The following is a 25,180-nucleotide window of genomic DNA, read 5'->3' on the forward strand; positions in this document are numbered from 1 at the left end:
CTAGTTTTTGGACTCAAATTAACCATTTCTAAACTTGGTTAAGATTTCATAGAGACAAACATTCTAACACATAACTAGTGTTAACAAAGTTTTTCTATGATTTTACCTAATGACCCTGTTTTAGATCTTGGGTAACCTAGTTTCCAATTTGACTGCAATTTCATAGAGACAAAATCAACACCAGAGAGCACTAATGAAAATAATCACCGAGTACCAGAGCTTACACAGATCTACTTAATTAACAACATACTAAAACATTCAAACATTACTTCACAAGTTTAGCATATGTATGTCTTGTAATACAGGAGTTACAGCCCTTATAGATTACATGACAACTGTTGTTAAGGAAAGTACTCAGTAAAATAAGTCTGACCTCATCAATAATGTAACATAGATCATATAAGCTTACATGTTCAAAACTGGTGAAAAAAATATCTTTACAAAACATTGGATGAAGTGATGTGGTGAAGTTGTGCAATTTTTAATAAATCAAGGGCATGTTGTTCTTGCAAAAATTTTCCTATCTGGCCCATAACACAACATGAACAAGGCTTTGGAATACATATTCATTCCAGTTTATGTTTAGGATTGTCAAAGTAAAGAAGTTGATAGGGCTGAAATTGTGAAGCAGACTGTGAGGAAAACTTGACAAGATTTCTCTTCTCAATGATCTTTAAAAACCAAATCTATAATAAAATTTAATATTCAAAAACACAGAAAATATACTCTCAAGAAACTTTGAAATCTCTGAAAAATATATAAATGTGTTAATAAGCCAATCATCCTTGTCCATTCAGTTTACATCAAGCACCTGATACTCAAGTGTTATCTAGTATCAACCAATACAGTTTTCTTTTTATCTGCATTCAATGCCTAATTTAAATCATGTCTGTCTAATCTACCGGTATATTCAGAAACTGTTTCTAGTATCAGCCAAATTCCACGCAAAACAGTTTCCCATCTCAAGTGTCTGTTTCAATTTGCATATTTCACTTTTTCTTGTGTCAGTCTAGTGCCTGTTTCTATAAATATATTTCAGACAGCATTCACATCGGCTTCGACGTCTAGCTTCTGGCACTTAGCTGGAGGCTCATCTGCAACAAAAATACAGCTTTATTAAGTTCTTTAAATACCAGTTCATATTCAAAATGATGGTTCCTTTTCAAAACATTACACAGACTTATAAATACCAGTCATCATAATTATAATATATCAGGTCTGAATCAACTTTTTACAGGAAATTTTATCAGATACATAAGGATTTTGCTACAAAAACCTTCAATGCTGGAGCAGAAAGCACCCAAGTAGTTCAGAAAGAGATGAACAGACTTAAACGGATGTGCCTCCTTGTGAATTTGAAGTCTAGTATGTTACATATTAGGAAAAAAATAAAACTATTTTACTAGTATTTGGAAGGGACTGACCAAACTTTAGGACAAAGTCCTTCCTTCTCAATTTGACCAAGGCAGACAAAATACCTACCAAACACCCTCCATTTTATATAGTAATAATAAAAGCTCATAAAAGCAAATTAATCAACATAAACTAAATAACAATTTTATCACCTTTAGTACCTGAAAAGTAGTTTATGTTTAAAACAAAAAACAGGGGGCGATTATTTGAAACCTTGGTGAAATTGATTAAGGTAGTTCTGCACGTTTTGATCGAAACTGTTTCTACAATGTAGAATTTTATTAAACTCTGATTTTTCAAAACTTCAGAATATACCTAGAAAATTCAGCAAATAAAAAAGATGGGGTCGTGTGTTTGATTTTTTGCTAGACTGATTTGAAAAATAGGGACTTCACGCAATACTTCATAATGTGAGTCTATGGGCAAAACATGACATTTATAACATTTTCGTGTATAGAAATTTTTCTACAATATAGATTTTGATAAAACTGCTCAGAATTGTTAATAAAAACATGTCCTATGATTTGATAAAATAAAATGTATAGGTCCGTGTGCTTATTTTTGAGATATTTGACCATGATTAAAGTAAACCGTACATTTCACGCTAATTTTAAGACATTATTTTGCCTTATTTAACGTGTGATATGTTTAAATATCATATTTCGACTTTAGAAATACAGCAACAAAGTCACTGTAATAAATTTACTCACAGGTTGCGATTAATCCATAAAATGGTTTTCATTTCCGTACGCCGAATCCAGTCTTTATTCTATGTTTTCCGGAAAAATGACGTTACGCCATCACTTCCGGTTTATCAAACGTGCAGAAATACCTTTAGGCAATATTGACGGTGGGAGGGACTTTGTCCCATTTACCTTAATAAAACTAAATGCAAACAAGACAATTTTGCAATTACCTGAAATGTAAACTGGATGCGTGTCTACTGTGACAGGCAGGGGGGAGGGGGGTGGGGGTTTGGGGGCTAATTCACATGTTGATATTCATTTATGAAAAGAAATGACTGCCCTTAAAAGACTGTTTTGACATGATATCTCCGCAATCTTTTGAGTATTGTTTGCTTAAACATGTCAAAAAAATCACTCTCCCCAGATGCAGAAGCATCAACAGATAAAGCAGAAACAAAGTTCCTGGTTCAATCTTTCATGGAATTCTGAATTTCCTTGGATTAAGTTAAGTGCTGTAAGTAATAATCATGCATTCTGTACACAACTGTTGGCTCCACTCATCGATTCAATGTAAAAAAAACATGATGATTTTTTCATGAAAACGGCTATTTAGCGTGTAAAAAGTGAGCGAATAAAAGTCTCCCTTATTTTTACCCAAATCTCCCTTAAAAAAAGCCCTGCTGAGGCAAAACTCCCTTATTGACCGTCTGAAAATATGGCATGTATGCATGTAAGGTTTGAAAAATGAAAAATAATGGGGTGATTTTGGGTAGATGTTCAGGCTACGGGGGAGGGGGGGGGGGGGGGGGGGGGGGGGACTGGGTGGAGGAGTGAGGTGGGGGAGGGTACAACTTTACATGTTGATAAATATTCATGGAAGATTTGAACATTTTTTAAACAAGAGATGTCTGATGACAGTGCAATCGACTTTTCTCAATGCTTGACTTTGAATTAACTATTTTAAGGTTCAAGTGAAAAGCTTTGATAGTAACAGAGATATCTGACTTTATCAAAAACATTAACCAAACAATTCTAAGTTCAAAAGGGGCACAGCTCTGTCAAAATTCAAATCAGAGTTATGGGGATCGTTCGTTTCTCCTGGTGTAGACTCTGGAAGTAAATAATATTTCAGGTTTCAAGTTGAAAGCTTTGACAGTAACAGAGATACATGTATTTGACTTTATCAAAAACTTTAACCAAAAAATTCTAAGTTAAAAAAGGGGTATAACTCAAATCAAAGTTATGGGGATTGTTTCTCCTGATGAACTTTGATAGTTAATAAGTATTCCAAGTTTCAAATCAATAGCCTTTATAGTAACAGAAATATTTGACTTTATCAAAAGCATTAACTAAACAATTCTAAGTTAAACAAGAGCACAGCCCTGCGGGTGCAGACACTCATCTGATTTTTTTTGTCTCTGTGTATTGTCCTACCATGATTTTCTAAGTCCAAAAAGGGCCATGACTCTTGCAAAAAGCAATGTAGAGTTATGGTACTTGTTGTACAGAGTCAGCTTTTAATGGCAAATATCTGCTCAAACTTTTAAAGCAATAGCTTTGACCGTTACGGAGAAAAGTTGACATAAACATAAGACTTAACCAAGAAATCCAATATTTTCTACCGGTAAGTCCAAAAGGGGCCATAATTCTTGCAAAAGCAGGATGGAATTATGTTTCTTGCTGTACAAAGTCAGCTTTTGATGGTGAACAAGTTTTAAAGCAATAGCTTTGATAGCTAGGGAGAAAAGCTGACTTACACACAAAACTTAACCAAGAAATCTTATTTTCTAGTCCAAAAGGGGCCATAATTCTTGCAAAAAGCAGGATGGAGTTATGTTTCTTGTTGTACGGAGTCAGCTTCTGATGGTGAACAAATGTTGCAAGTTTCAAAGCAATAGCTTTGATAGTTTAGGAGAAAAGTTGACCTAAACATAACAAGAGGACCATGATGGTCCTGAATCGCTCACCTATCCCCACATGACCCAGTGTTGAACTGAGTATGATGTCGTTATTTCTATTATTTGACAAAGTGACCTAGTTTTTGAGCACATGTGACCTAGATATCATCAAGATGAAAAATTCTGACCAATTTTCATGAAGATCCATTGAAAACTATGACCTCTAGAGAGGTCACAAGGTTTTTCTATTATTTGACCTAATGATCTAGTTTTTGAAGGCACGTGACCCACTTTTACACTTGACCTAGATATCATCAAGGTGAACATTCTCACCAATTTTCATGAAGATCTCGTGAAAAATATGGCCTCTAGAGAGGTCACAAGGTTTTTCTATTTTTCGACCTACTGACCTAGTTTTTGACCGCACATGACCCATTTATGAACTTGACCTTTATATCATCAAGCTGAACATTCTCACCAACTTTCATGAAGATCCATTGAGAAATATGGCCTCTAGAGACATCACAAGGTTTTTCTATTTTTAGACCTACTGACCTAGTTTTTGACCGCACGTGACCCAGTTTCGAACTTGACCTAGATATCATCAAGATGAACATTCTGACCAATCTTCATGAAGATCTCTTGAAAAATATGGCCTCTAGAGAGGTCACAAGGTTTTTCTATTTTTAGATCTACTGACCTAGTTCTTGACCGCACGTGACCCAGTTTCAAATTTGATCCAGATAGCATCAAGGTGAACATTCTGACTAAATTTCATGAAGATCCATTGAGAAATATGGCCTCTAGAGAGGTCACAAGGTTTTTCTATTTTTAGACCTACTGACCTAGTTTTTGACCCCACGTGACCCAGTTTCGAACTCAACTTAGATATCATCAAGATGAACAGTCTGACCAATTTTCATGAAGATCTCATGAAAAATATGGCCTCTAGAGAGATCACAAGGTTTTTTCTATTTTTAGATCCACTGACCTGGTTTTTGACCCCACGTGACCCAGTTTCGAACTTGACCTAGATATCATCAAGGTGAACATTCTGACTAATTTTCATGAAGATCCATTGAGAAATATGGTCTCTAGAGAGGTCACAAGGTTTTTCTACTTTTAGACTACTGACCTAGTTTTTGACCCCACATGACCCAGTTTCGAACTTGACCTAGATATCATCAAGGTGAACATTCTGACCAATTCTCATGAAGACCTCATGAAAAATATGGCCTCTAGAGAGGTCACAAGGTTTTTCTATTTTTAGATCTACTGACCTAGTTTTTGACCGCATGTGACCCAGTTTCGAACCTGATCTAGATATCATCAAGATGAACATTTTGACCAACTTTCATAAAGATCCCATGAAAAATGTGACCTCTAGAGTGGTCACAAGCAAAAGTTTACGCACGCACACACGCACGGACGACGGACGCCACGCGATCACAAAAGCTCACCCTATCACTTTGTGACAGGTGAGCTAAAAATTAACCAAGAAATCTGATATTTTCTAAGTCCAAAAGGGGCCATAATTCTTGCAAAAAGCAGAATGGAATTATGTTTCTTGCTGTACAGAGTCAGCTTTTGATGGTGAACAAGTGTTGCAAGTTTGAAAGCAATAGCTTTGATAGTTTAGGAGAAAAGTTGACCTAAACATAAAACTTAACCAGGCAACGCCAATGCCAGCACCGATCAAGTGATGACAATAACTCATTTTTTTTCAAAAATCAGATGAGCTAAAAAGGGGCATAATTCTGTAAAAATGCAAATAGAGTTATGGGGATTGTTTCTCTTGGTGTAGATTTTGATAGGTAACAACTATTTTCAGTTTCAAATCAATAGCTTTGATGGTAACAGAGTAGTGCTATATATATGGCAATTTCTGCTTCATAAGACCTAGAACTATGAAACTTTAAATGAATTTAGATCACCATATTGTGGTAGTGCACACACACTTTCATCAGGATCTTTTTAATAACTTTAGAGTTATTGCCTTTTAACTGTTTAAAAAGTCAACATATTTGTACACAACAAACTAACTAATTGGTAGAATTTAATTAAACTTCTTTCATTTTTTCCATGAACATTAATTTTATTATCAACATGTGAAGTTGTGTACCGACACCCGGTCACACCAACCACTCTGGTCCAAGCCCCTCCCCCCACCCCACAAAAAGCTTTTTTTCCATTCCTCTGCTCGACTTTTAAAGAACAAGAGGACCATGATGGTCCTGAATCGCTCACCTCTTCCCACATGACCCAGTTTTGAGTATGACGTCGTTTTTTTCTATTATACTAGCATTTAGGAGTGACCTGTCGCTTTTATTAATAGATTTGAAAGGTTACTGGAATAAACCACTTCAGTAAAGGGGTACCCTACCTTTTTATAACTTATTTTTATAATAAATATTTGAATGACTGCCTTCTTCGACAATTAGACGCAGTGGTGCAGTGGTAAGCGTGACGGCTGTAGAACCTAACTTTTGTGAGTTCGAATTCCAACGGAGATCAATATATTCTTTTCATTTTTTTTTTTTTAAGTAATATTTTGCTAACATACACTTTAAAATGATGATAATGTTAAACATGTATTTGAGTCGCATTACTTGTATTCTTTGCTATTTTCGCATATAACATAGATTTTCAAATATCTTCTTGATTATTAATTATTAAACATGGTTGATACAGCACTTGAAAATTTGGTCATTTCAATTAGCTGATGACACTGATTCGGAAGAAACTAACACCGCGAGTGTGAAGATGCTTCATTGGACGCGTGTGTTTGAAATGTATTGAATTTATTGAAATTGTACGAATGAAATTAAAAATGAAATGATGAAATAAAATGAAATAAAAAAAAAACATGAAAAATGTAAATAAAACAAATCCAATCATAAAACAAATCGCCCTGTGTGGGATTCGAACTCACAGCCTCCTAATCGCAAAAGTTAAATCACTAACAAGATTCCTCAATTGTACCAACTGAGCTACCGATGCAATTTTAATCTGTACATAATTTAAAATATATTTATAGTTTTTAAAACGTCAAATATCTTTCAAACCCTTATTTAATAAATGGAAAAATCTGGAAAATCCAAATCTAAAAATAAAAGCGACAGGTCACTCCTAATTGCTAATATGATATAGTGACCTAGTTTTTGAGCTCATGTGACCCAGTTCTGAACTTGACCTAGATATTATCGAGATAAAAAATCTGACCAATTTTCATGAAGATCCATTGAAAAATATGGTCTTTAGAGAGGTCACAAGGTTTTTCTATTATTTGACCTATTGACCTAGTTTTCAAAGGTACGTGACCCTGTTTTGAATTTTACCTAGATATCATCAAGGTGAACATTCTCACTAATTTTCATGAAGATCTCAGCAAAATATGGCCTCTAGAGAGGTCACAAGGTTTTTCTATTTTTAGACCTACTGGCCTAGTTTTTGACCGCACATGACCCAGTTTCGAAATTGACCTAGATATCATCAAGGTGAACATTCAGATCAATTTTCATGAAAATCCATTGAAAAATATGGCCTCTAGAGAGGTCAAAAGATTTTTCTAATTTTAGACCTACTGACCTAGTTTTTGACCGCAGTTGACCCAGTTTCAAACTTGACCTAGATATCATCAAGATAAATATTCAGACCAACTTTCATACAGATCCCATGAAAAGTATGGCCTCTAGAGAGGTCACAAGGTTTTTTTATTATTTGACCTACTGACCTAGTTTTTTAAGGCATGTGACCCAGTTTCAAACTTGACCTAGATATCATCAAGGTGAACATTCTGACCAATTTTCATGAAGATCCATTCAAGGGTATGGCCTCTAGAGAGGTCACAAGGTTTTTCTATTTCAAGACCTACTGACCTAGTTTTTGATTGCAGCTGACCCAGTTTCAAACCTGACCTATATATCATCAAGATGAACATTCAGACCAACTTTCATACAGATCCCATGAAAAATATGGCCTCTAGAGAGGTCACAACGTTTTTTCATTATCTGACCTACTGACCTACTTTTTGAAGGCACGTGACCCACTTTCGAGCATGACCTAGATATCATCAAGATGAACAATCTGACCAATTTTTATGGAGACCCATTCACAAGTATGGCCTCTAGAGAGGCCACAAGGTTTTTCTATTCTTAGACCTACTGACCTAGTTTTTGACCGCAGTTGACCCAGTTTCGAACCTGACCTAGATATCATCAAGATGAACATTCAGACCAACTTTCATACAAATCCCATGAAAAATATGGCTTCTAGAGAGGTCACAAGGTTTTTCGATTATTTGACCTACTGACCTAGTTTTTGATGGCACGTGATCCAGTTTCGAACTTGACCTAGATATCATCAAGGTGAACGTTCTGACCAATTTTCATGAAGATCTTTTGAAATATATGGCCTCTAGAGAGGTCACAAGGTTTTTCCATTTTTAGACCTACTGACCTAGTTTTTGATGGCACGTGACCCAGTTTCGAACTTGACCTAGATATCACCAAGGTGAACATTCTGACCAATTTTCATGAAGATCTTGTGAAATATATGGCCTCTAAAGAGGTCACAAGGTTTTTCTATTTTTAGACCTACTGACCTAGTTTTTGATGGCATGTGACCCAGTTTCGAACTTGACCTAGATATCATCAAGATGAACAGTCTGACCAATTTTCATAAAGATCCCACGAAAAATGTGACCTCTAGAGTGGTCACAAGCAAACGTTTACGGATAGATGGACGGACGGACGGACAACGGACGCTGCGTGATCACAAAAGCTCACCTTGTCACTATGTGACAGGTGAGCTAAAAAGTAGAGCTAGTGCACTCGCCCCAGCGTCAGCATCGCCGCTGGTTAAGTTTTTGATAAAAGTCAAATATCAAATTTTAGACAACACTAGAAACTTCTAAGGGCCATAACTCTGGTGTTACTTGGGCAACCTGACTGACACCTGACAGGCCACTTTTTCCTATAGAGGTGAACATGTATATGAAGTTTTATTTAAATAGTCCAAACCACTTCCTAGATATGGCTCCGGGCAGATTAACAATGCCAAAACTATATCCCTCTGCCTTCGTCTGGGGATAAAAAGAACTTTGTCGACAAGAATTATTTGTCATATGCCTCCCATAGTATTCTGCCCTATTTTCAGGTGTATAATGACATTGAACTGTGATTTTTAGAGCTACCCAACTGATAAAAATATTGTTAATACTGCCCTATCCATACCTGTCATGTAAGTCTGCAAGTCATATGACCCATCATCTGTACTTGTTCCACACAAAATTTCTCTAGTAAGTTTGAAGGAAACACACATCATCCACTTCTGTGGAGCTACATCTCGAACAAACCTCGAAGTGATATCCTCTTCTTTTAATCCACCTATCACATCTATTACCCGATGTTTAAGCTCAACATTCATATCACCACTCCACTTCTCTGAAGCATCTGCCAAATTTGTAAAACAGTAACAATGGGCAATTGGCAAGGGAACTTTATCATTAAAATTTTCAACACCACTTAGAAGACCATTAAATGCATCAAGAAATGTGTATGCTAAAGCCGGAAGATTCATGAGCACTGCAATACCAGATATATTTGCTACATTAACTTCTTCTGTCTCAGTTCCTTCTGAATAGATGGCTGTTAATCTATCTTTCACAACAGTTTCAATAAACTCTCTACCATCTAAATTACTGCAGGTAATTAGACTTGAGTCACAATTATTCAGCTTTATATTTTTAACTAAACTTTCATATGAGTATGGATTCAAATCATTGGCATACACTGTAGCTCTTCTTTTTGTAGCTGGAACAGAAAATGGTCCAATTCCAGCAAACACATCAAAAACGATGTCACTATACGTCAGGTTCTTAGTCATCCTATGATGTTCTGTGCCTGTGGAAATATTAAATAGTTATGTCAGCTGTAGTTACGAAAAAGAATTTTATAAATATATTTCACCCTGCTACTTGGAAACAAGCACTGATAACAAGGAATCGGTAAAACGGAATGATGCTCCCTGATGCATGTGCTTGTCCCAATATGGAGAATAACGTATTTCAACAAACAAAAAATGGAGATAATAAAAAGAAGAAAATTGAATAAAGGGAGATAATTAAAACTAGAAATGTGTCCATGGGACACAGATGCCCCCACTACATGACATTAAAATGACCAATTTTTTCCCAGGTCAGGGGCCAGAACTCCTACAATACTGAATGAATCAGGATGCGAAACTTCAGGTGCACAACTACACATGCTGACCAACATTCCTGTACAGTTTTGTGACTCTACGTCAAATACTTTCATAGCTACGTGCGGCACAACATTTTCGGAAGGATGGACGGACGGACAAGAGCAAATCTATATGCCCCCCCCCCCCCCCCCAAAGTGGGGGCATAATAAAACTAGAAATGTGTCCATGGGACACAGATGCCCCCACTACATGACATTAAAATGACAATTTTTTCCCAGGTCAGGGGCCAGAACTCCTACAATACTGAATGAATCCGGATGCGAAACCCCAGGTGCACAACTGCACATGCTGACCAACATTCCTGTAAACTTTGGTGATTCTAGGTCAAATACTTTTGGAGCTACGTGCGACACAACATTAAAATGACAAATTTTTTACTAAGTCAGGGGCCATAACTCCTACATGACTGGATGAATCCGGACGCGAAACCCCAGGTGCACAACTACACATGCTGACCAACATGCCTGTAAAGTTTTGTGACTCTAGGTCATATACTTTTGGAGCTAGGCACGACACAACATTAAAATGACCAATTTTTACAAAGCCAGGGGCCATAACTTCTACATGACTGAATGAATCCGGACGCAAAACCCCAGGTGCACAACTACACATGCTGACCAACATTCCTGTAAACTTTGGTGATTCTAGGTCAAATACTTTTGGAGCTATGCGCGACACAACATTAAAATGACCAATTTTTTACTAAGTCAGGGGCCATAACTCCTACATGACTGGATGAATCTGGACGCGAAACCCCAGGTGCACAACTACACATGCTGACCAACATGCCTGTAAAGTTTTGTGACTCTAGGTCATATACTTTTGGAGCTAGGCACGACACAACATTAAAATGACCAATATTTACAAAGTCAGGGGCCATAACTTCTACATGACTGAATGAATCTGGACGTGAAACCCCAGGTGCACAACTACACATGCTGACCAACATTCCTGTACAGTTTTGTGACTCTACGTCAAATACTTTCAGAGCTAAGTGCGACACAACATTTTCGGAAGGACAGACGGATGGACAAGAGCAAATCTATATGCACCCCCCCCCCCCCCCCCCCAAAGGGGGGGCATAAAAACAGGTAGAATAGTTATGGTTCTTTGACACTGCACTTCCCATCAATGGCCTCTATCATTTTGTGAAGTTTCAAGAAATGCCATTAATACTTTTCAAGTAATGCTCCAAACAGGCCTTATTTTGTGTAATAACGGGAGATAATTAAAAAAAACAAGGTAAGGTAGAGTTATGATTCTTTAACACTGCACTTTGTCTCAATAGCTTCTATGATTGTGAAGTTTCAATCAAATGCCGTTAATACTTTTTAAGTTATACTCCAGACATAAGTTTGACAGGCGGACAAACAAAGTATGTTTGGGTAGAGATCTATATTACATACATGTATACAAGTACATATTTTCATATGTGTGTTCCTTCATGAACATCTGGGATAAACTTGGGTAGACAAATAGAGCACAACTTTACATTGTGTTACATCTTCATGCACATTATGTTTAATAGATGTTTTCTTGTAGGTTTATGCACACCATGCTAAAGAATGTTTCTTGTCATGAGATAATTTATTTACTTATTTATTTGGGTTTTACGGCGCACCAACACAGTATAGGTTTTATGGCGTCAAACAATATTATCTACAGCAAATTGAAATATTTCTTCAGTTTCTCATACTGTGGAGCATACAGTTTATATTCGGATGTGAATCACTAATGATTATGCCAGTTTTCAGATGTGAATGAGTTTGACGTAATATCATACTGAAATTAAATGAAGTAATAATTATGTCATGAGTTTGACTACATCCAACTAAGACTTCAAAGCTCAGTCTACATACCAGAGGTTCTGACAGTCTGATCCATGGACAAAATGAAAGTTATCATTACCATCTAATTTGATAACGCCTTAGATGTTTTTGTCACCATGTGTGAAAGCTGTCAGTTGAGGGAACAACTTTGAAAAAATATTTGTGTCTTTAAAGTTTATCTTAAAAATAGTGTGCTGAAAAAAACAACAACAGTTAAACTGTTACCAAGCCTTGAATTCCAGTACACTTTTGAGAAATCTAATTCAAAAGTGAAGCCATTTTCCTTGGCTTGGGTTACAAAATTATCTTCCCCTGCCATTAATTCCATCTGAAATGTGCGGAAAGTGTTGTCGATTGTGTTCAGTTTATTTACAACTGTTTTCACTCCTGGAACCTTGTCAAGCAGCACCTCACCTGCAGAAAGACAATTTGAAAGAATTATAAATTAATGTTACTAACGAAATGAAACCTGTATGTCATACAGTTTTATTAAGCCTTTTTTGTTTATACAAAGAGCTATAAAAATAAGTGAATGAAGTATTGCCATGCAATACAAAGTCCCCTACTGGAAGGCACCTAATTTTCTCTACTGCAGTATAACATAATGAACTGATATCTGTCAATGATGTATAAACAATATTGTACTATATATACAATATGTTATAACAAAACACTTGGATTAAAATTTATTTATATAAAAACCTACAGTTGTTTTCATATTGAAATTTTTTGGCTGATTATAAAAATGTTATCATGTAAGTTATTTATAGTAACAACAAAGGGAAATTAATCTTAAAAAAAAAAAAAAAAAAAAAAAAAAAATCTATATAATACAAGTCCACAAGAAACTCTTTACCAGGTAGAGATAGGTCAAAATACACCTAAAAATTGGATGTAACATGCATGCTGTACCACAGAAAAGTGGTCTCGATTTTTCTCTACCGCCAGTAATAAAAAAGTTACAATAAAATCTATTTATAGTAAAAACAAAGGGACGTAATTCTAAAAACAAGGGTGCCTCATGGTGGTGAACATTTGGTCCAAGTTACATCAAAATCCCTCCATGCATGAAGAAGAAATGTCCCGTACAAAGTCATTATTGAATTTGACCTTTGACCTCTAAATATGACCTTGACCTTAGACCTAGGGACCTGGTTCTTGCGCATGACATGTTGTCTCATCCAGGGGAATATTTGTGCCAGCTGATATCTAAATCCTGCTTTGCATGACAAAGTTATAGACTGGACAGGAAAAAAATCCTCTTGACCTTTGATCTCAAAGTGTGACCTTGACATTTAAGCTAGGGTATTGGGTGTTGCGCATGACACGTCGTCTCATCATGGGAAACATTTATGCAAAGTAATATTGTAATCCCTTGATGGATGACAGAGTTCTGGATCGGACAGGGCAAAAACCTTATTGACCTTTGACCTCCAATTGTGACCTTGACCTTTGAGCTAAGGGTCTGGGCTTTGCGCATGACATGTTGTCTCATCATGGGGAACATTTGTGCCAAGTAATATTAAAATCCCTCCATGGATGGCAGAGTTATGGACGGGACAGGAAAAAAACTCTGTTGACCTTTGACCCCCAATTGTGACCTTGACCTTTAAGCTAGGGGTCTGGGATTTGCGCATGACACGTCGTCTCATCATGGGGAACACTTGTGCTAAGTGATATTAAAATTCCTTAATGAATGTCAGAGTTATGGACCGGACACGAAACAGACCCTGTTCATGCTATGTTAACATTTGACTGCTAAGTGTGACCTTGACCTTTGAGCTAGGGGTCTGAAAGTTGTGCATGACACATCGTCTTATTATGAGGTACATTTGTGCCAAGTAATATTAAAATCCCTTCATAGATGGGAAAGTTATGGACCGGACAGGAAAAAAGCCTTGTTGACCTTTGACCTCCAATTGTGACCTTGACCTTTAAGCTAGGGGTCCAGGTTTTGCGCATGACACGTCGTCTCCTCATGGGGAACATTTGTGCCAAGTAATATTAAAATCTCTTCATGGATGGGAGAGTTATGGACCGGACAGGAAAAAAGCCCTGTTGACCTTTGACCTCCAATTGTGACCTTGACCTTTGAGCTAGGGGTCCGGGATTTGCGCATGACACATCATCTCATCATGGGGAACATTTGTGCCAAGTAAAACTAAAATCCCTTCAAGGATGGGAGAGTTGTGGACCGGACAGGAAAAAAGCCCTGTTGACCTTTGACCTCCAATTGTGACCTTGACCTTTGAGCTAGAGGTCCGGGTTTTGCGCATGACACGTCGTCTCATCATGGGGAACATTTGTGCCAAGTAATATTAAAATCCCTTTATGGATGGCAGAGTTATGGACCGGACACGAAATTGCGGATGGACGGACGGACAGACGGACGGACGGACAGACGGACGGACGGAATGACGGAAAAGTGCATTCCTATAGTCCCCGAAACTGGTTTTCAACCAGTAGGGGACTAATAAATAGATCGGCAACTTGAAAGGCATTTAGAGCAAATCTCGCCAAAAAAACGTGACAAATGAATGAGATCTCGTTTACAGGAAGTGATGCGTTCTCCACGCGTCATTTTGTATGCGAAAGCAATTATTCATCGGTAAATTAATTATCAACATATGACCATGCTTCTTTTGATGGTAAGAAACGTGTACTTTGTGTCTTAAGACTATTTCACATTAAACATGATATTTTAGACGCTAACATGTATTTTAAATGTAGTTTTAAAGGTACAAATTGTAACTCCATGCTCGCCAATGTTTGTTTTTTGATAATGCCGATTCATGCTCTGACACGAGATCACGCGAGATAACAGTCAGTTGCCAATCTGTGTATTTTTACTTCTTTGGTTTATGCTAGAGATATAAAGGACTGTTATCTTTCCCTACAGTATCTATTAACAATTAAAGGGACTTGCCTCCAGATAGTTCGACAACAATAAAAAATTTTTTTTTTTAAATATCTGGAAATAAATGCTGTATTTCTTAAGAAAGCTTTAAAACTTAATTACTGACAAACTATATGTTACGGAATCACATGAGCATTTGCTGTTTTTGCTACTTTTTACAATGAAAATCAAAAAGCATTTTGTAACGATTTACTCCAGGTAAACTGTCTTGATTACAAATATCTATACTTTGAAGTCATAATTCACTAATTCTGCTATAGCGCTATTGGTTACGAGGACGGGAAAATGTATTTATTGCCGTGGCGATTCGAAGTTCGATTCCAGACACAGTATATTTTTTTCTTGATTTTGAATTTTTAAAATATTTTAGAAACAAAAACTCATATTCTAATTTTGAAATGACCAAACTTCAAATTGAAAGAAAGATTATTTTTAGCCAAATCTGGAGGTCAATGCCTATCTATCTATCTATTTATACTGCAACACTCCTCTCTGCGAGTATTTTGTGCAGCTGCGCGCCTGTACAAGAAGTTAAAAGTAGATTGGATAGGAGGATAAAAGTAATACACAGTGTGTATTGCAAGTATGAATACAGTTGATATTGTTAAAAAAAAGAATGATTTACAGATAAAAGCAGTTTAAAAACAGGTCTATCATGTTAAGCATTGTGTACAAGTTTGGTCACACCCTGCTTAAACTGATTCAGGGTGGGGGCTTGCACAAGTTGTACTGGAAGGGAATTCCAAAGCACTATGGTGGCTGGAAAGAAAGAGTACTTATAGTAATTACAGGGAGTGAGGATCTGAGTATAGGAGTGGGGATGCATTTGTCTTGTTAAGACAGGATGGGCTGACATTGGGGGATGGGGGGGGGGGAGGGTGGCACAGCTTGGGTTCCAAACACAGCTAGCATATTCTAGCTGTGGCCTGACTAGGGCTTTATAAGCTACTTCTCGAACTTTTGGGTTCTTGCATGGGATATTTTGCTTGATGAAGTTTAGTGTTCGGGTAGCTTTGGACGTGACTAAATTGATGTGTTTATTCCAATTAAGATCTGAGGATATAGTGTCCACAAGGTACTTTGCATCAGGAACTGTTTCCAAGACTTGGCCATGGAGTGTGTACTTTGATTTGAAAGGGGTTTTTGACCTTGTTATGTTCATAACAGTGCATTTTGAGGGGTTGAACTCCATGTCCCACTTACTTTCCCATAGCTGTAACCTATTTAAGTCTTGCTGGAGGATGTTTTCTTGGACACAACTATTTACAGTTAAATAGACAGCAGTGTCATCGGCAAATACGAACCTGTAATATCAGATTTTCAGGCAGGTCATTAATGTAGAGTAAGAATAGAAGGGGGCCTAGGACGGAGCCCTGTGGGACTCCGGACGTTACTGGAACTTCTTCTGATGTTTCACCATTCACAAGGACAGACTGGCGCCTGCCAATCAAGAAAGACTTGACCCATTGCAACGTGGTGCCTTGAACGCCATGTTGATGAAGTTTGTACAGAAGTTTCAGATGGTTAACCTTATCAAATGCTTTAGAAAAGTCCAGAAGGATCAAGTCCGTCTGGTGGCCTTGAATCAAGTTTCGAGATAGATCTTCTACAAGTTTGAGTAACTGCGTTTCGCATGACCTTTTCTCTCTGAACCCTTGCTGTAGGTCATAGAGGACATTGTTAACCTGGAAGTGCTTGGTAATATTAGAGGCTATGATGTGTTCCAGTAACTACTAATTTACAGAGAATACAAGTTAGGGAAATAGGCCGGTAATTTGCAGGATTGCTTTTGTCACCCTTCTTAAATAAAGGAGTGACATTGGCCTTGGTCCAGTCAGCTGGGATAGTGCCCGTGTCAAGGGACCTTTGTAAGAGCTTAGTGACTAGTGGTGAGATTTGTTCACTAAGATTTTTAAGAAGGATTGGCTTTAGACCATCGGGACCACATGCTTTATCTATTTTTAGGGACGAAAGGAGTTTTCTGAACACCATTTATGCCTATAGTGACCTTTGGCATTTGGGGATATTTTGGTTGGTAATCAGTTGGTATGGAGAGTAGACATGGGGGGGGGGGGGGGAGTGGCACAGCAACCAAACCATTCACATGCCGTTAACATGAACAAGGGTATTAATGTACGGATTAAAGTTGTGACTTTCTGTTACTAGAATACAGAAGGTTATTACCAGTAAGTAACAAATATACCAGTACTTCCTGGAAAACTCATGTCTGAGTCATATCTAATAATACACCAAAGCAGATTATAGTAAAACATGACTTAATACACTTTCTTACATCCAGAACAGGTAAAAAATTCATATTCACTTACTTGGGTATCAAATTAAACTTGGAAAACAGCTCCTTTTCAATATTATGTTAGCTTACCTATGATATGTTTGTATGGTAATGCTTGGTCTCTGAGGTTGAAATGTGCAATATGACCAACTTCTGAAAAGCCTGTAACATTGTCGCAATCATCTGGCATTATAGCCTGCATAACTTCTTGAAAATTCCAATTGCTATATGACATTTTCAAGTCAACTATTTCAATGTCATTGCTGCGAGTATTTTCATTTGCTAGGACATTCTTTATTTCAACAGGCAATTGATTCAACAACTCCATTTTTCTCGGATCCAAGAGGTACCTTTTGTGGCCGTTAAAATCTGGATCGGATTTCTCTAGTTCAATCACTGGTGAAAACCCTTTCAATTTCAATCCATATTTCTTTAACTGCTTTGTGACTTTTTGCAGATTTTTCACTGGAACAGTAATTGCAGGAACTTTAACAGTATCATCAAATTTTGATCTGTCCAAAGTTGTCATGCCCTTTACACATGCTGGAGGTTTAAACTGTTGTTTAACTGAATCCATTGCATTTATAGATGGAGTCAGTCCCAGAACTTTAAACACATTTAAATCGAATGATCCAAATATTGTTATGTGGGTAACATTCGCAGTGTTCTGTCTGTTTTTACGTTTGGTATGTTTGAAAACATCATGATCCTCACTTGGACATGTCCGGTGTTGTTTAAATTTCGGAACAATGACAGCTCTATATAACCTGTGTCTCAGTTTGAAAAAAGCTCTGCGTATCATATGTCCAAACAGTCTTGTTGGTTAGTTATTCTTTAAAGTTTTGTCATTAAAAAAATAAAATGATGAAAATGTGCGAAATTGATTTGCCCGGAAATACAAGGGAGTAGAAATTAATGCACTGTTAGATAGAATGTATATTTTGAAAAGAAATCGTAAACTTAACTTTTGAGATAAAGTACTGTATAGTACAATAATAGATATGTATGATTTAAAATATTTTAAACTTATAATAATCTGTAACATAAGAGTATAACAATAATAATAATAAATAATAACTACCCTTTAGGTCAGATGCCACTAAAAGACAGGCCTAAAATGCCGCGCTTTTAGTGACCGGTATACATAATGTCCAGATTTTAACAAAGAACTGATACTACACAAGATCACTACCAATCAAAGAAGTATAAAAATCCATTTATTTTTATAGATCTTTGTAACAATCAAATGTAAGCCTCCGCAGGTCTAGTCACAAGTAGTCCATATATAAATAGTGCTTATTTTTTTCCCTTTCCGCACGCCCTTTCTCATTAGCATCGTGTTTTCTTTTACTCCAACGCATTTCAGTATGTATCACTTTGCATTCTATCGAAATCAGCATGTTCCTATCGCTAACTATGTTTTTCAAAGATTCAATGATTTATTTGATCTCATGGCCCGAGAGGGCATAAGAGAATACAAACATAAAACAACAAATATGACAAAACATGTCAAGAACAAAATTACATAAAGATTTTGCAACTGTCATAGGACGCCATTTTAACAGTACACCCACTTAACTGATATTTTGTTATTATCAGCGTTCTATATCAACGTGTAATCACCAATGATAAACCAATAGTCTAAAATCATGAATAACAGTTTAAATCCTATACTTGCCCTATATGTCGGTCCATTATTTTCTCAAAACCTTGCTCTTTGGTCTCCTATTTATCATTAACAATTACTAACCTGTCACCCGTAACTAAATCTCCAATGCTCGGATACCATGTGTTACGCTTCATTACACATGATACCTGGTCATTGTAGTGATTTGGTTATATGTTACTGAGGTAACATCATATATATTTGATTAATAAATATTTAGGATATTTATTCTTTTCAGGTTAGTACATTTTTCTTTTTTGATAAAGTAAAGTACATCACTTATAATAATTCATAGAAACATAACTTAGCTTTATATAAAGTATAAAGTTGCACTGAAATCTCGAGTAATAGATTTTTAGTCTGAATAGATACATGTATATATGAACTTTGACCTTGTTTGATACATAATTTATGTTTACATTTTACTATCATTGTATATTTATTAAGATCATAATGCTTCATTACACATGATACCTGGTCATTGTAGTGATTTGGTTATATGTTACTGAGGTAACATCATATATATTTGATTAATAAATATTTAGGATATTTATTCTTTTCAGTTGTCTATCTGGCATTGACATATTGAACCCACTCTACCAAATAAATGTATGCCGACTGGGCTACGTCGACACAACTAATCCTATTCCAGGCTACCCTGGATCATTTATGTGTACTGTATTCATTAATTACAGTAAATTTGCATATAACTATAATAATACAGGATAACCATGAACAAACTATTGAGTGACAAAGACTTTAGTTACAGCTAATGACATATATAAGGAAGATGGTTCGTTAAAATTTCAGCATTATTAATTTAACTAATTGGGCTAATTCAATTAAGTTGTTTTTATCAGTGCTACACATTAGCTTTTGAAAATTCGCCAAATTAGGGTTCTGAAAAGTATTATGAGGGATATAAATTTGTCTGTCATTAACAAAATAATCACACTTAAAAAGATAGTGTGATTCACCCCTATTTCTTGTCTGTTACAAAGTGTACATAGTCTGTTTTCTCTGGCAATACCAGAGTGTCTATTGTGTAAAATGGTGGAGCAAGAATCTAATGTTTTGAAAATAGAAATTGAAAGAAGCGAAAAGGAGTAAATTCATTGGGTTACATTAAACGAACTGTAATTTTCTTCTATAAAGGTAAACACCCACTTGTCTTCCTTTTTTGTGTAGCGATATAGTTCTTTATGGTAATATAAATCGCTGAAAATCTGATATGCTAGAAAATGTTGACCAACCGTTTTACAGTGAGTGGATTTTATATAAAATAAAGAACAGCCGGATTTAGTGGTGTTCAGCCTATATTACTACTTAGGTATTGTACATTTATACAGTGTTGCAATTTTCATAAACTTTTAAAACCAGTTCTCTATTTTCTAGGACATACGGCAGAAAATTGTTTCTGATTATGGCATGGTCTCTTATATTTGCATATATCGCCTATTTTGCCAGGAACGCACAGAATGTAAGGATTACGTACAATCGCTTTCAGTGTGAGCACAAGTTTTTAAGACTTTTTAAAAGCTGCCTTAACAGGCTATTACTTTATAGGCTCTGTTTTTACTTACAGAAAAAATACCACAGACATACACGTCTCTCTTATAATATGTTGTGTTTACAGAAGAGATCTACTTCACTTTTGGCAACTGCTGCAAAACGTGCGTCTCTGCACAAGAACCAGTAATAACTGTATCTGAGTATTGTATAAATGAGCGTGTTTGAGCCCTTCTAACGCAGCTAACACAATTGAAAATTTTACCATTGTCATTTGCATTTTAACTATTTTTTCCTTGACTTAAGTCTCGAAAAATTGTTTAAAAATCAAGCCGTTGTTCACATTCATGAAATGAAAAACATAGAGCTGATACAATTTACTAAATGGTACATTTGTTTTAACGATAAGCTAGTACTGTATCACTTATATATCTTTATTTTTAATAGTTCAAATGTTTTTAAAAGAAATAATAGTTTCTACAAATGTACCTTCCTGGTTCAGGAGAAAGTCGGGGAAAATTGTATTTTGTTATTCTTGCAAAAAAGATTTTAGAAGAGACATCTGCTTTATAGTTTTACCCTTCTCACATCTTCATGAATATTTTTTTAATCATATTGACTACAGTTCGTATATAACATTGAAAATATCATTAAAAGTACTGATAAAAATCTAACTGATTTGCTTTTATTAAACGCACACGAACGCGCATGCACAAACACATGCACACGCATACGCACACACACTTGGAATCTGTATTTTTATCAACCCGCAGTAAGATGCACGAAAACATTGTGAATAACACCTTCATACGCATCAAATGAGGACGCCATGACCACATTAAGAGGAAGGTCATTCCACAAGTCTATGTCCCATAAAACCAAGGAACAACATCTGAGCTCCGACATAAAATTTTAAAGTGGAAATCCGCAGGTTGAGCAACACGACAAAAAGGAAAATGTTGAACGCTCCGTTTGACTTAGTCTGTTCATGGATGACAAAGGAAATGCTAGTTTCAGTCCACGCCCTCTAACCCCTGGCTGAGCAAAACTTAATATTTGCACATGTTAAAAGTACCAAACTACAATTTAAAGACATCCGCAGATGTTTACATAAGGCGGTAAACATTGAACCTTTTTGATGCACTGCAGTGCAATTCAATGAAAAGCGACTTACATATTCCAGTTAAAACAATGGACTAGTCCTAAACGAGAAACAATAGGCAAAACTAAAACTGAAATTTAGACAGGGAGTCCGATTTTATGAAACCTATACATGTACAATACAGAAACTGTCAAAAGACAAAAGTAAACGCATATACCTTATCGAAAGCGTGATTAAACTCTACCTAAAAGTATGAAAGCGGAAGTATTGGAAACATCAGATCCCACAAAAAGTTACTAATGTACAGATTTCAAAACTGTGCGTGTGAAATATTAAAATAGTAGAAACCCCAAACTGTGTAGTTCCGTCTCTACTAGACTAACACTGCATAAATGTTGCGCCTAACGATCTAAAAATATGGATATTTAACAGACCTGGAGACTTTTAACGTCCGCCACACAGCACAAACAACGATGCTGTGATAACAAAATATAAGAAAGTGGAAACTGGAAACTCAAAGGTCGCCCAACACAACAAAAATTTAGGGTTCTAATAAAGATTCCTTATTTCTACTGAGGTAGCTACGCTTTTATAGAAATCAAGAGACACTTCTCTGTTTAGGAATGTGAATGTTTTACATATTAGACCCAGAACGTTATCTACCTTTTTGATAAATTTTGTTGCTGACTAGGGTCAGCATATCTTATTTTAGAGTCGTCGGTAAACAGTTTACGGGGTAAATAGCATCATAACATATATACTAAAATCAAAAGGGGTCTAAAATTTTGGTTTCTGTGTTTTATTAGGAACTAAAAATACAGTCATACCTATGCAATACAGTGAAATCAAGTTTAAGTTCTTAATATGTAATATAGTCTTGGTACAGATTACATACTCTATGTTCTTACCTTTTCAACAACTTTTCATTATTTTAATTATTTTTATTAAGTTTAAAACTTTGTTTGCTGTGTTACACAACATAAATAATTTTAAGGCTGCCAGTGAAGTGTTATCACTTGATTATATTAATGTTTGATACACTGGATTTAGTAGAGCGAGTACCAGGGATTCATCAATGACTGGGTAGTATCCAGAAGCGAAGAAAGGCCTTTAAACACAGCTGAAAATTTTATCTACCTCAGCTTGTTGATAAAATCTATAACAACTCCTTTAGAAACACGTAACGCAACCAAACAAAATAAACTGATAGGATTTATATATAGTGTTTGCGTTTTCCATCTCACATACATATACAACGACTCTATCGTCTGCGGTTTCCATAAATAAACATCTTGTCTGCGTTCATCATATTTATCATCATCGTCATAGTTAAAACATTATAACCATGACTTTGCATTGACCATATCTGCTAATGTCATAAAAATGAAAAACGTTGTAACTACGAAAGTGGTCTTAAGATTACATTTATATACAATACAAAAAGAAGTCAAGAGACCACCAATTCAAAAAAGTACAGGGAACTTACTGGGAACGAGGTAAATGTATACCTGTGAATAAGGTAGCGTCTGTGCGTTCTGATTTGTCAGTCATGTAAACAAACCCAAGAAGTGATTATTTTTATCAAAATGGAATTTTTTTACTGCATTTACAGTATTTCATTATACATTTTGACAAAATTTGCTGTATTTAATGTATATTGAAAAAAGTTTCATCAAATGAATTTCTTCCGCCATGACAACGATGTAAACAGTGGGTCATCTCCTTCACACGAAAATTACTTAAATAAAGTATCACTGTTCATATGTTTTTCGTCTGATATTTTGGTGGAACTAAGAGAGTTCTTGAAAAAAATGTGATTGGATATACATGTTTCGATTTATGGAAGGCCGTACACGTCATAATGTTATAATGGAAGTCTATGGGAAGACAATTGGAGTTCTCTAACCAAGAATGGAAAAGAAAAACGATTTTTTCTTAAATGCGCAGTCAGCATTAATTGTATATTGTTGTTGTTGGTATTCATAATTTTAACATGTCCAAAACATTGCGGAGTGATACTAATTTCACTTGGGTAATGATTACATTTTACTCGGACTTTATCATAGACTCCCTGTGTAAAATCTCAAACTTAAAACTAAAATAAAGGTATTAATTCCATACAATATTTCAATGGAACTTCAAAGTACTGTTGTTTATAGCATCATCTAGGGCATGTGCAGTGAAAAATCTAAATTTGATTTTTAAAATCGTGTGATATTTATTTCTAAAGTTACTATATGTTCATTAAAAATGTACTTCGTGGAAACTGGCAGGTACTCGAAAATGCAGCTCTCTGATTGGTCAGTTAGAACCCCTAATGTACGATGATGTCATGATAAAGTTATGAATATAATGTGACAGGATCAAATCAAATTAACGTGTTTCATTTATACTCAGGAACCCTATTTTTCTATTTTACAACTTATAAAAAGTGAATGTCACATTTTCCTTAGATATCGAATTTAAATGTGTGCACAATTTTTAAAGTTATCACATATTTATTTAAATTATGTTTTATAATAAAATTTATTGATTTATAACTTTATAAAATACACTGTCTCTGACTTTCCAATAAACAATGACTCCTGTTTATTGGAACCATACTGTGAAAGTAGCCCCCAAGATCTGAAAAAAAGGTGCGAATGACCGGAAGATAATAGGATTACGCAGAATAAACAAGTTAAGACAAATCAGATGTATCCTATTAATTCATATTGATCAAAGTCTGTTTTTCTTTCAATGATATCCAGAGTTAAGACGTTTTCATTAGCATTAGCCAGAAGTGGAATGAACTTTTACACAATTATTTTGCGGCGGGAGGGTTGCTAATCGTTTCTACTAAATTTCAAATTGGTGCAAGAATTCCAGTGAAAATGAAAATATTAACAGGAACGTACATTCTCCAGTCTACAAGAGCAGCTTTCAACAAGAATGATCCTGACCCTACTTGTCAAATGTGCAATGAACGTCCCGAAACACTTGAACATTATGTTTTAGAGTGCGACATCTTACAAAATGTAAGAAACAGTATAATGGGAGATATTGGTGCTGTACTGTACAATGAAATTGGTATTCGATTTGATTACATGAATACCCAAGAAAAACTTAGTGTGCTGATTGACTGCTCAAATATTTCCAACATTAATGCTAGAAACATTGACAGAATTGAATTCCATAATAGAAGGCTATTTTATGCCCTTCATAGTGCTAGATACAGAATGATCAAGTGTGTAAAATTGAGAAAACGGCATTAGTGAGACGAATGTTCAGCTACTAGTGCTAACAAACCTTAACATCGAGATACAGAGACTTACAGTATACAGTAGACAGTAAAATGTTGGATATAAAATACTGATTTCAGTGATTCTACTATAGTATTGTCGACGTAAATAGACTCACTCTGTGTACAGTGCACATACGTTCAACTCCAAGAGGAGGTTCGCCTACGAAGGTGGTCAAGATTCAACAACAACAACAACAACAATAATTGGTAAAAAAAAACAACAACAAACAAAAAAAAACATATAATATTGTCTACATTGTTCGTCTGCGTTTTGATCAGTGCCCCTTTTTTGGGTTAAATCTGTTTAGGCATCTGATGAC

The 25,180-nt window shown here is 35.8% G+C and overlaps 1 protein-coding gene across 1 annotated transcript; it reads right to left on the reverse strand.

Moving 5' to 3' along the window:
* Positions 1 to 685: 685 nt before the first annotated feature.
* Positions 686 to 18,212, reverse strand: LOC123527458 (tRNA (guanine(37)-N1)-methyltransferase-like). Its single transcript, XM_045306924.2, has 4 exons — positions 17,391 to 18,212; positions 12,316 to 12,504; positions 9,232 to 9,900; positions 686 to 1,094 (listed from the first exon to the last, which is right to left on the reverse strand). Exons 1-4 carry the CDS (start codon positions 18,100 to 18,102, stop codon positions 1,036 to 1,038), a joined length of 1,629 nt encoding a protein of 542 aa, XP_045162859.2. The 5' UTR covers positions 18,103 to 18,212; the 3' UTR covers positions 686 to 1,035.
* Positions 18,213 to 25,180: the final 6,968 nt, after the last annotated feature.

This window comes from Mercenaria mercenaria, chromosome 1 (genome assembly GCF_021730395.1).
Source record: "Mercenaria mercenaria strain notata chromosome 1, MADL_Memer_1, whole genome shotgun sequence".
Lineage (NCBI taxonomy): Eukaryota > Metazoa > Mollusca > Bivalvia > Venerida > Veneridae > Mercenaria > Mercenaria mercenaria.

Excerpts from the sequence above, each read along its gene's own strand:
- LOC123527458 (XM_045306924.2), bottom strand. The coding sequence starts at position 18,102 with ATGATACGCAGAGCTTTTTTCAAACTGAGACACAGGTTATATAGAGCT. Across the intron at positions 12,505-17,390 it reads ACCATACAAACATATCATAG|GTGAGGTGCTGCTTGACAAG; the intron begins GTAAGCTAACAT and ends GTCTTTCTGCAG. Across the intron at positions 1,095-9,231 it reads CTTGCAGACTTACATGACAG|ATGAGCCTCCAGCTAAGTGC; the intron begins GTATGGATAGGG and ends TTTTTGTTGCAG.